The sequence below is a fragment of the Sarcophilus harrisii genome, chromosome 4 (assembly GCF_902635505.1).
Source record: "Sarcophilus harrisii chromosome 4, mSarHar1.11, whole genome shotgun sequence".
NCBI classification, from domain to species: domain Eukaryota; kingdom Metazoa; phylum Chordata; class Mammalia; order Dasyuromorphia; family Dasyuridae; genus Sarcophilus; species Sarcophilus harrisii.
In genome coordinates, this window is record NC_045429.1 from 149,690,199 (window position 1) to 149,702,370 (window position 12,172).

General features: G+C 34.5%; 1 protein-coding gene across 4 annotated transcripts in view; it reads left to right on the forward strand.

The window, feature by feature from the left end:
- PLAGL1 (PLAG1 like zinc finger 1) overlaps positions 1 to 12,172 on the forward strand; it is a 139,165-nt gene that overhangs the window by 111,835 nt on the left and 15,158 nt on the right. For 3 of the 4 annotated variants that reach the window (XM_023503243.2, XM_031937674.1, XM_023503244.2), the window contains exon 5: positions 10,045 to 10,542. In XM_023503243.2, the coding sequence (XP_023359011.1) occupies positions 10,391 to 10,542 (152 nt within the window). In that variant the 5' untranslated portion in view covers positions 10,045 to 10,390. The remainder of the gene's footprint in view (positions 1 to 10,044; positions 10,543 to 12,172) is intronic. The other variant, XM_031937675.1, reaches the window with a different exon arrangement.

Genomic DNA, 12,172 nt, shown 5'->3' on the forward strand with positions numbered 1-12,172 from the left:
AAGGGAAAAACCCAGAAAATGCCTCTCTAATTTCCCCAGAAGCACATAAGTCACAAAATTATATGACTTCCTCTTTCAGTCTAGTTGTTGGGACTCTGTTCTATGCACGGTAAGAGGAAGACAAAAGAGAGAAACTCTCTAGGGGAGCACCATATGATTGCCTAAATACCAGTATCAAATGATTGTTTTTAATTGCCTTCTCTCTTGTCCCAGTATCCTTTTCACCCTTGATTAGACTCATGCAAATGTTTTTGGTCTAGAGAGGCAGACTAATAATATCAGTTGCTCTACACTTTTTTTTTTCTTCAGAAAGATGATGATGTAGAAATATATTTTGGAAGTGGCTCACACAAAATCGCATGCTATGATTCTCTTGTATGTTGAATAAACATTACTTAATTTGCACATCGGACATTATCATCAGCATATACTTTGTCACTTTTATAACTTTTAGGAAATGACATGGGACTGGGACTTTCTTCACTACTATAATATCTATTTTTAAAAAATTTATTTTATTAAAAAACAGAATAAGAAAAAAAAAAAGGAATACAAAAGAGAACTTTGTCATGTGCCCAGCAAAAAATATCAGAGAGGATTCAAAATATATAACAACAAATTATCAGATCAAGAAAGCATATGTATTAGTAGAAGAAATTATATTCATGGGTGTCCATCTTTTCTTTACTTCCTTATAAATTATTCTTTTGTTTTTTTTCTTTATTACTTTATTACTTTGTTCTTTTTTTGCTTTCAGTCCTTAACCCTATAATTAGAAAGGGTATATTAAGAAGGGGTAAATTTATATATACATATATAGATACACACACACACCTCTACCTTTCCTATCCCTGCTTTAATTCTGCTCCTAACTTGCCTTGCTATTTCTTAACTTCCTCCCACCCATGGATCCCTCATTTGTCTTCTTCCCACACCCTTTGCTTCCTAGTCTGCCCACCTCAATCCTTATTTCTTTCTGGATTTTGGAGGATGCTATACTCTTCATGGTATTTATGTAGTGTTGCCTATCTTAAAACATTCCCAATGAGAGCAGGTTTTCAAAACCATGAGCCCTCTTCCTTCCTCTATTGCTTCTGTGTCTATTGTTCCTCTGCACCTCATTTGTATAACATAATTACTATTTTTACCTTATCTCTGCCTCAACCTTTCTTTTGAGCTGCCTTATTATTGTCAGTCTTAAACATACAGTATTCATTTCCCATGTAAAGAAAAACATAAAACAATTTGTCCACGTTGAGTTCCTTGAAATTGATCTTTGATATTGGCTCTTATATGTTAAATTTTCTATTAAGTTCAGGTTTGGTTGATAGAAAGTCCTGAAAATCTGCAAGTTTGTTAAATGTCCATTTTTTCTCAATCAATATTTTAGATAATTTTGCTCGATGTGATATTTTTGGCTGCAGGCCTAGTTCTTTTGATTGATTGTAGTTATGATTCCAGGCTCTACAGTCATTTATTGTGATTACTAAGTCCTGAACAATTCCAATTGAAGCTCCAGCATATTTGAATTTTTTTTCTTTTGTCTTTGTCTTTGATCTGGGGTTTTTGAAATTTGGCAATAATGTTCCGATGTGTTTTTCACAAATGATTTTGTTGAGGTGATAATTGGTGGATTATTTTTTTTTCTATTTCTACTTTCCCCTCATGTTCTATCATTCAAGGACAATTTTCTTGTATTGTTTTTTGCATTATTGTGTCAAGATTTTATTTTTGGTCACCACTTTTAGGCAGTCCAATTCTTATATTTTCTTTTCTTGAACTGTTATCCAAATCTATCATTTTTCCTATGTTTCTCATTCTGTTCTATTTTTTTCATTCTTTATAATTTCTTTTGTTATTTCTTGGTCTCTCATAGTTTCACTGGCTTCCCCTTGCACAATTCTAATTTTCAAAGAGTTTTTTTTTTTTGAGACTCTGTATCTCTCTTCTAGTTGGTTAACTTTTTTTTTTCCACAATCTTTTTGTTTTTCTTGGATGATTTTTAATTTTATGTTTTAGTTGTTCCTCATTGTTTCTCTTTTGATTTTTAAATTCTCTTTTAAGTTTTTATACAAATTCTTTCTGGACAGGGAGCCATTCCATATTGCTCTTTAGGGTAGAAGCTTTTTTTACTTCAGTGTCTCCTCTGAAGATGAACCCTGGTTTTCTCTATTCCCATAGTATGTTTCTGTGGTAGAATTTTTCTTTCTTTGCCAATTCATTTTTTTTTTAAGTAAGTGTGTAAGCACCTCTAATCCTAAGGTGAGGCCTCAGCTCTCCTCTCTGACCAGGAACCCTAAACCAAGAGCTCTCCCCTCCAGCAAGTGCCAGTGTCCCTGCTCTACTGCCCTCTGTACTCACAGATGCACTGGTTCCTTCTTGCCCAGGGCCACATCTCTGTAGCATAGCTGGGCCTAGTATTCCCCAGCCAAGGTTCCCTCAGTCTTCCTGAACTCAGACCTAGACTCCACAAACACTCCAGGAGGTGAAAGTTTCCATTGTCCTGCTAAGGTTCTTGTCACACCAACCAGCCCCAGGGCTCCCCACTTGATGCTTCTGTGGACCTTGCTTGGAGGTGCTTGCACTCACAGAGGTTATTCCTTGACCTAGAGTCTGTTTTAGGATCTTCTCTATATCAAGAAGACCCCTGTTCTGCCCCAAGCCTTCTTGATTTTTCATCAGTTTGTGTTCGCTTTGAGGTATAAATTTGTTCTGTTTCTGGGGGAAATCTGGAGAACCTAAAATTTACCAACCCACTCTATTATTTTCCCAGAATCCACCCCCCCATAATACATTTTTATATTTTTTAAAAGGGTAAGCATATTTGCATTATCTTCATGTTCCGTATGTTAATTCATTAGCTTAAATAATGTTCAGTTGTTTTTCAGTCATGTCCAGTTCTTTGTGACACCATCAATTATGAGGCAGCTCAAAAGAAAGATTGAGGCAGAGATAAGGTAAGAATAGTAATTATGTTATACAAATGAGGTGCAGAGGAACAATAGACATAGAAGCAATAGAGGAAGGAAGAGGGCTCATGGTTTTGAAAACCTGCTCTCATTGGGAATGTTTTAAGATAGGCAACACTACATAAATACCATGAAGAGTACAGCATCCTCCAAAATCTAGAAAGAAATAAGGATTGAGGTGGGCAGACTAGGAAGCAAAGGGTGTGACTTTGCTATTTCCTTCTCCAGCTTATTTTATAGATGAGGAAATTGAGGCAAGTACAATTAAGTGGTTTTCCCAAGTTCACATAGCTGGGAAGTGTTTTAGACTGGATTTGAGGGGTTATTGCTTCTGAGCAACAATTAACTGAAAAAAAAAACCACATGACCCACTAATTATAACCATAATTTTCTATGAAAAAAGAAAGGAACTATGATGTATTAGTAATGTGTTTTAAAAGCTAGCATTCAAAGAAAAATTGAGAGTCATGAAGAAACAACAGAAGACAGAACTAGGAAAGAATAGTGTAGGAAAGAAATAAGAAAGCATTGAGAAGTAAACATTCTGAGAGTAGACAATAGGGACATTCATGAAGAGAGAATAGAACAGTTTTGCAATCTATGGGGACAGAGATTATGAAGGGGGGAAGGAAATGTACAAATACTGTAACCCATGAAGATATATCGACTTTCCAGTGTAGCTGGATTTAGAGTAAAAGAGAAGGTAAAAAGGCATAACTGTGTTTCCTATCAGAGTCCTTGAAGGTCTTAAGTATGTCACACTGAAGATATATCAACTAGGTAATAATAGCAATTTATATTTGTACAGCACTCTAACCAGTGAAAGCAGCTTTGGTTTACAGTGTACTTTCCTCATAGCAAACCTGTGAGGTAGGGAGTGCAAATATCCTGTCCATTTTGCTAGTGAGGAAACTCTTATTAATAATAGAAGCTTATATTTATAGAGCACTTTAAAGTTTGCAAAAAGCTTTGAATACATTATTTAATTGTGAGGTGAATGTTATTATCTCAGATTTACATATGAGGAAACTATGACTAGGAGATTTTGTGGCCTGTCCATGGGCGTGTACCTAGGGAATATCAGGGCTATGAGCAATGCTCATTTCTCTGTACCAAGTTGTTCTTAACTTGAGGTACATGAACTTGTTTTCATATATATATATATATATATATATTTGAATTGTTCTATAAAAAATGATCAGCAGGATGATTTCAGAAAGGCCTGGAGAGACTTACATGAACTGAGCCTAAGTAAATCAAGTAGAATCAAAAGAACATTATACATAAAAACAACAAGATCATACAATGATCAATTTTGATGGATGTGGCTCTTTTCAATAGCGAAGTGATTCAGGCCAGTTCCAATGGTCTTGTGATGGAGAGAGAGCCATCTGCACGCAGAGAGAGGACTGTGGGGACTGAGGGTGAATCACAACATAATATTTTCACTTTTTTGTTGTTATTTGCTTGCATTTTGTTTTCTTTCTTATTTTTAAAATTATTTTTCTATACACATTTATGGAGATGTATATAGAAGAATTGTACATTTAACATGTATTGTTTGCCATCTAGGGGAGGGGAGAGGGAGAAAAAAATTTGGAACACAAGGTTTTGCAAGGGTGAATGTTGAAAACTATGCATATATTTTGAAAATAAGAACTTTTAAAATATATATATATATATAAATATATACATTAATTACTAAATAATATAATTATATCATTAAAATATATGTTTGAAAAATGTGTATATTTGTGTATATATATGTATGTATTTCATTGTATTGGGTTCCTTTGTTATTCTATGATATGTTATTCATCTAATGCACTTAAAAACATTATCCTGAGAAAGGTTCTATAGGCTTTCACTGATTTGCCACATGATGCAGAAAAAGATTGAGAAACCTATATCATACTCCATATATTAGCATATTTTGGAGTGGGGACACTATGCTATATATAATATGTTATATATAATAGCATATATTGGGGTGAGGAGAGGTGTGAGGTAGGAGGCTTCAGTTATCTAAAATACTTTGTCTTTTTTTGCAGCTATTTTATTTTTAATAGCTTTATATTTTTCAAAATACATGCAAAAGTAGTTTTCAACATTCACCCTTACATAGCCCTGTGTTTCATACTTTTCTCCCTCCCTCTTCACCTTTCCACTCCTCTAAACAGCAATTAATCCAATATAGATTAAATATATGCAGTTTTTCTAAACCTATTTCCGTATTTATCAGAAAAATTAGATCAAAAAGAAAAAATGGGAAAGACAACAAAAAGCAAGCAAAACAATAATAACCAAAAGGTGAAAATACTATGTTGTGATATACTTTCAGTCTCCATAGCACTCTTTTTAGATGCAGATGGTTTTCTCCATCACAGGTTTATTGGAATTGGCCTGAATTACCATATTGTTGAAAAGATCCATGTTGATCACAGTTGATCATCACATAATCTGGTGATGTGTGCAATGTTCTCTTGGTTCTATGCACTTCACTCAGCATCAGTTCGTGTAAGTCTCTCCAGGCTTCTCTGAAATCATTCTGTTGATTGTTTCTTACATAATAATATTTCATTAAATATTATGGAATATTATTGTTCTGTAAGAAATGATCAACAGGATCATTTCAGAAAGGCCTGGAGAGACTTACACGAACTGATGCTGAGTGAAATGAGCAGGACCAGGAGATCATTATATACTTCAACAACAATACTATATGATGACCAGTTTTGATGGACCTGGCCATCCTCAGCAATGAGATCAACCAAATCATTTCCAATGGAGCAGTAATGAACTGAACCAGCTACGCCCAGAGAAAGAACTCTGGGTGATGACTAAAAACCATTACATTGAATTCCCAATCCCTATATTTATGCCCACCTGCATTTTTGATTTCCTTCACAAGCTAATTGTACAATATTTCAGAGTCTGATTCTTTTTGTACAGCAAAATAACAGTTTGGTCATGTATACTTATTGTGTATCTAATTTATATTTTAATATATTTAACATCTACTGGACATCCTGCCATCTGGGGGAGGGAGTGGGGGGGTAAGAGGTGAAAAATTGGAACAAGAGGTTTGGCAATTGTTAATGCTGTAAAGTTACTCATACATATAACCTGTAAATAAAAGGCTATTAAAAATATTTTATTACATTCATATACCATAACTTATTCAACCATTCTCTAACTGATGTTTAACGCAGTTTCCAGTTTCTTGCCACCACAAACAGGGCTGCTACAAACATTTTTGTACGTATGAGTCCTTTTCCCTCCTTTATGATCTTTTTGGAATATAGACCCAGTAGAAATACAACTAGATCAAAGGGTATGCACAGTTTGATAGCCCTTTAGACATGGTTCTAAATTGTCCTCCAGAAGGGTTGGATTAGTTCACAACTCCACCAACAAAGTATTAGTCTCTCAGTTTTTCTATATCTTCTCCAATATTTATCATTATTTTTTTCCTGTCATCATAGCCAATTTGAGAGGTGTGACTTCACACCTCAGAGTGTACTGCAGAGTTGTCTTTATTTGTATTTCTGTAATCAGTAATGATTTAGAACCTTTTTTTTTTTCAAATGATTAGAAATGGCTTTAATATCTTCATCTGAAAATTATCTGTTCATATCCTTTGACTATTATCAATTGAAGAATGACTTGTAAAATACTCCATCTTTCACTATTACTGAGATGCTTCACAATGATTAATGCTAATGATGACTATCTCAAGCTATCAAGATATAAGATTCAGCTTGTGAAAATGTAGAAGTTTGGACTTTTAAAAGGATTAACTTCTGGTTGGAAGGTACCCAGAACAACTAATTGCCCAAGGATTCTATATAGCTAAGGTTGCTGCTTAGCAGCACCAACTCTTTCAGAAATTTACATTATTTCTTCTTAAATAAAGTTTTTCTCTCCGATACAAACAAAGGTTGTTTTTTTGTTTTGTTTTTTTTCAGATCTTACCTTTTGAAATACACTCTAGTATTCTCTTTAATCACACTAACCTGTAGGGATGTATGTTCTGTTAATGTCCTTTTATAGTGAAGTTGTCAGTTTTGTGAATCAGTTGGAATTTCATTCTTTTGTTCTAGTGTTTCACAGAATAGTCATAATTACATCTTGCTCTTCTTTCCATGGATTTTCACTTACCCAGATGACAGCCAATCATTTATTTATTGCATAAGCTTACTGTATTAGAGGCTATGAAATTTTTTTGTACTGAACCTATGGTTTTATTGGTCTGGGAAATTCCATATGAGGAAACGGCTTTTTACCAATGCAGATGAATACTTGTTCTTCAATTATAAGATTAGAGAGTTCCATGGGAGCACTGATAGGTTTAGTTCCTTTCCCAGCTTAGTTCACTTAGCTAGCATGTGTCAGAGGTGGGACTTTAATCCAGATTTTTCTAATTTGTAGATCAGTTCTCTATCCAGTATATCAGGATGCCTTTGGGGCATTATGTTATATATAAAATGCATTCCCTGACCTCAGGGAGCTTATAGTTGAAGTATAGAGATGAAGTTTTTATAGAAAAATATAGCTGACAATATGCCACCTGCAGGTAGGTGTCAGCTGAGCAACATAGATTATGAGTCTCATTCATATACTTCGATTGCTAATAATTTACATTTATTTAGCATTTTAAGGTTGTACTTTTCTGTTCCAAAAAAAGAGGGATCACAGTAATCTGCGATGATGAGGGGAATATTTGTGAAGAAAGTAGAATTTAAGGTAGATCTCTTTTTTAGGAATGGAAAAATTTTTTTAAAATTAAAATAATATTTATTTTCTTCCAATTATATGTTAAAAGAGTCTTTAATATTTAAAAAAGTTTTTCTTGAGTTCCAAATTTTATCACTCCAACCCTTCTACCTGAGATGATAAACAACAATCATTTAAAGTGTTTCCATATTAGTCATTTTTCCATTTCAATACTAGTCAAATCAAGAAGACCCAAAGAAAAGATAATGAAAAAGAGTATAAGACAGCTCTTTAAAGAGTAGGAAGGCTTCAAATAAGTAAAGGAAGAAAGGCATTCTAGGCAAAGCGAATATTGTAAGCAAAGCTATGAGACCAGAATGAGCTAGTGAAGGTAATGTGCTTATTTTACAAAAAGCCCTAGAATAAGATTTAGGGGACCTGTAACAGGTCCTGACTCAGCTACAAATTGTGGCGTGGTTGAACCAGGTTATCTTGAATGTCTCTTATGGTTCTACAATTCTGTGACTCCATATATATAGTAGGACAATGAGCAGATGAATATGACTAGCCTAAAAAATTTGTGTAGGGAAGAAGTAGGAAAATATATTTTCATCAGTTAATTGGATCTATGATATATATCTATGTAGATGTTTAATAATAGGCAATCTGAGGAGGCTGTAAGACAATGAGGAATTAATGAAGTTCTTTGAATGGGATGTGACATGCTATCAGAGCTGTCAGTCAATAAACATTTATTAAACTCTTTCTGTGTGCCAGAATTCTAGAGTACAGAATGAGTACAGAAGAAATATCGCATAGATAAAATTGACAGACTGCAGCAACAGATTGGATGTGAGGGGAAAGAGATAGGAGTTGAGGATGACTTCTAGCTAAGAGCCCAAAGGGCTGGGAGGTTAGTGATCCCTCTATAGTAATAGTGGGAGAAGAGGGTTTAGGGTGAAAGTAATGAGCTTGATTTTGGACATGTTTAATTTAAAATGTCTACTGGACATCTAGTTTGAGATGTCTGAAAAGGCAGTTAAGAGATGTATGAATAAAAAGCATGATTTGATGTTGAGAGGGAAAGGATAGAATGATAGTATATTTGTGCTCAGATAATGGAATTTCAGAGTTCATGAACATGGAGATGGTGTATTTGCAGGAGATGATAAGATCATGATCATCTTTGTGTATGGTTATGGTTGAGTGAGGAACAAGTCCTGTGAAATGAATAAATTGAGGAACTGTAAGGAATAAATTGAGGGATAATCACTTTATATGTTGAAGGCCCTTAATATGAAGACAGGAGCTGAGGAAGGAGGAAAGACTGAGGTATTAAACTAAACCTTCAAGATTAACCTGGCGATTGTATTCCTAATGGACAGGAATGCAGAGAGACTGCCAGGCTTGGTTAGAGTGAGGAAAACTTGGGTTCAGATTTCACCATGGATATTTCCTACTTCAGTTAAAGGTGTGACCTAACATCTCTCAGCCTCAGTTTGCTTACCTGTAAAACAATTAATACTAGAACCTAGTTCTATCTTGGCTCAAATGAGATCATATATGTATTTTGTAAACACTAATGCTTCTATATAAATTCCAATGATGCAATTGTAAACTGTCCTTATGAGGATGGCACCTATAAGCCCATACGTAATCAGCCTTAGCCAATATGTAGGTCATTTGTTTTTATTCTAATAATATTCATCTTCACAAATTGCCAATTCATTGCAATCCAATATGTAAAGAATAGTTATACTCAGATAAAATATTGCTTTTACCAGTCTTGCTGCACAGTAATCATGTAACCAAATAAGATGAGGTGAATACAAATGTACTCTTATCTCAGTGTCTTATGGAAATTTAAACAGGTGTGCTAAACAGTTTATATAGCAATTACAATATGAGGAGAGGGACATCCCAGTTTTTGAATAAGCAGGACTGATTTTGTTTATGAATGAGCAATTCATATACAGTGGATGGTGGTAGTGATGGGTTGTTGGGTTTTTTTTTTTTTTTTTTTGGCCTCTTTTCTCTCTTTAATCCAGACTACTGAGCTGAATGGTGAATTGAAAGCAAAGTTCTTTGTGTATAGGGCCATTTTTATGGGAAAAAATATAATTTTCAAAAAAGAATCTGAGCTTTTTGTCTCAGCCATCTTTTTGACCCTGGAAAATCTGCTTGTAGCTTTTTTGGTGAAAGTCAGAATATGGCATGATCCTCCAATGGAAGAATATTGGAAAGGGTTTTTATAGCCCATAGAGTTTCACTTTTCTTTCTAGGTATTTGATCATAGCTGATAGGGAAATGTTTTTTTGAAGTAGGTAATGTAAAGGAACTGTTTCTCTTTTCTCTACAGATAAAATCTGGAGACTTGGAAATGGTCCAACTGTAGTGATGAGTTTGACAATTTCACACCATGGGAATCTCACCTGTGCCTCAATAAACACAGATTATCAGCTCTCAGCTAGAGATTGCCTAAGAAGCTGGGACTTGGAAGATTAAAAAAGCAAAGCAAAAGAAACAGAGGTACAAACCTAGGCAAAAATTATTTGCCTAGAACCTTGGTGCCATCTCTTTTGGCCTCAAGCTTGTGTAGCTCCTGCGATTTAGTTAGTGTATACAGTACTGTTCTTCCACTTGTGCCTAAATGGGACAACAACCCAACAGCCAGACTGAAGACGAAGGGGTGAAAAGCAAAGTCCATGGCAACTTATCCTTGCCAATTATGTGGGAAGATACTCCTTACCCTGGAAAAATTCACTATCCACACTTACTCCCACACAGGGGAACGTCCTTACAAGTGCTTGCAGCAAGGCTGTGCAAAAGGGTTCATTTCCAAATATAAGCTCATCAGGTAAGATATCATTGGCTGTGGCAGGGTTGGGGGGAGGGTGGCAGCAATGCTGAACTAAATTTAAGTGAATAACATTGGTGTATTAGTTTTCTTCCTTTTTTTCTTTTTTATATTTAATAGTATTTTATTTTATTTTCCAATTACATGTAAAGATAATTTTCAACATTCATTTTTGTAAGATTTTGAGTTCCATAGTTTTCTTCCTTCCTACTTTTCCTTTCCCTTTTCCAAGACAGCAAGGAATCTGACTTAGATTATATATGTTCAATCATGTTAAACTTATTCCCATAATAGTCATGTTGTAGAAGAAGAATCAGAACAGAAAGAAAAAACAACAAAAAAGTGACAATAATATACTTCATTCTGCATTCAGACCTCTTAGTCCTTTCTTGGGTATAGATAGCATTTCCTATCATGAGTTTTTTGGAACTGTCTTGGATCCTTATATTACTGAGAAAACCTAAATCTACTGTAATTGATAATCACTTGGTATAGCTGTTACTGTGTACAATGTTCTCCTGGTTCTGTTCACTTCGTTCAGTTAAGTTCATGTAAGTCTTTATAGGTTTTCTGAAATCTTCCTACTCATCATTTCTTATGACACAATAGTGTTCTGTTATATTCTTATAACACTATTTATCCAGCCATTCCTCAATTGATAGACATCCCCTCAATTTCCACTTCTTTGCCACCACAAAAAGAGTTGCTATAAATATTTTTCTACATGTGGATTCTTTTCCCTTTGTTATGATCACTTTGGGATAGAGACCTAGTAGTAACACTGGTGGATCAAAAGGTATGCATAGTTTGATAGCCCTGTGAGCATACTTCCAAATTGCTTTCCAGAATGATTGAATCAGTTCACAATTCCACCAACAATGCATTAGTGTTCCAATTTTCCCATATCCCCTCCAACATTTATCATTTTCCTTTTCTGTTATATTAGTCAATTTGATTGATGTAAGGTAATACCTCAGAGTTGTTTTAATTTGCATTTCTCTAATCAACAGTAATTTAGAGCATTTTTTCATATGAACATATAGCTTGCTTTCATTTCTTCGTTTGAAAACTGCCTTTGACTATTTATCAATTGTGGAATGACTTGTATTCTTATAAATTTGATTTAGTTTTATGTATATTTCAGAAATGAGGCATTTATCAGAAACACTGGCTGTCAAAATTGTTTCCCAGATTTCTGATTTCCTTCTAATTTAGGTTGCATTGGTTTTGTTTGTACAAAATCTGTTTAATTTAATGTAATCACAATCATCCATAGGAGCTTTCTTTTGAGGACCCAGAATATCCAGTAGAGGGAATAAATTAAGATGGAGAGCCTCTACAAGTGTTATTGGCAAAACATTTCTGATGTGTTAGTGTTCAGGGGAAAGGACTGCCTTTTTAGACAAGGCAATCCCAAAAGGCAGTGAGAACATACTTCCACTTTAGCTTTCTTTCCTGCCATGTTAGAAGATAAGCTTATTACATTTTGTATGTAGTGGTTGTTTTGGTGAGTCCTTCAGATTCTAGCTACACCATTAATGATTGATTCACATATTTTTGTGTGTACTGTATATCATAAATGTGTGATATCATAAATGTGTGATGTCATGTTACCTTAGAAGATAAACTT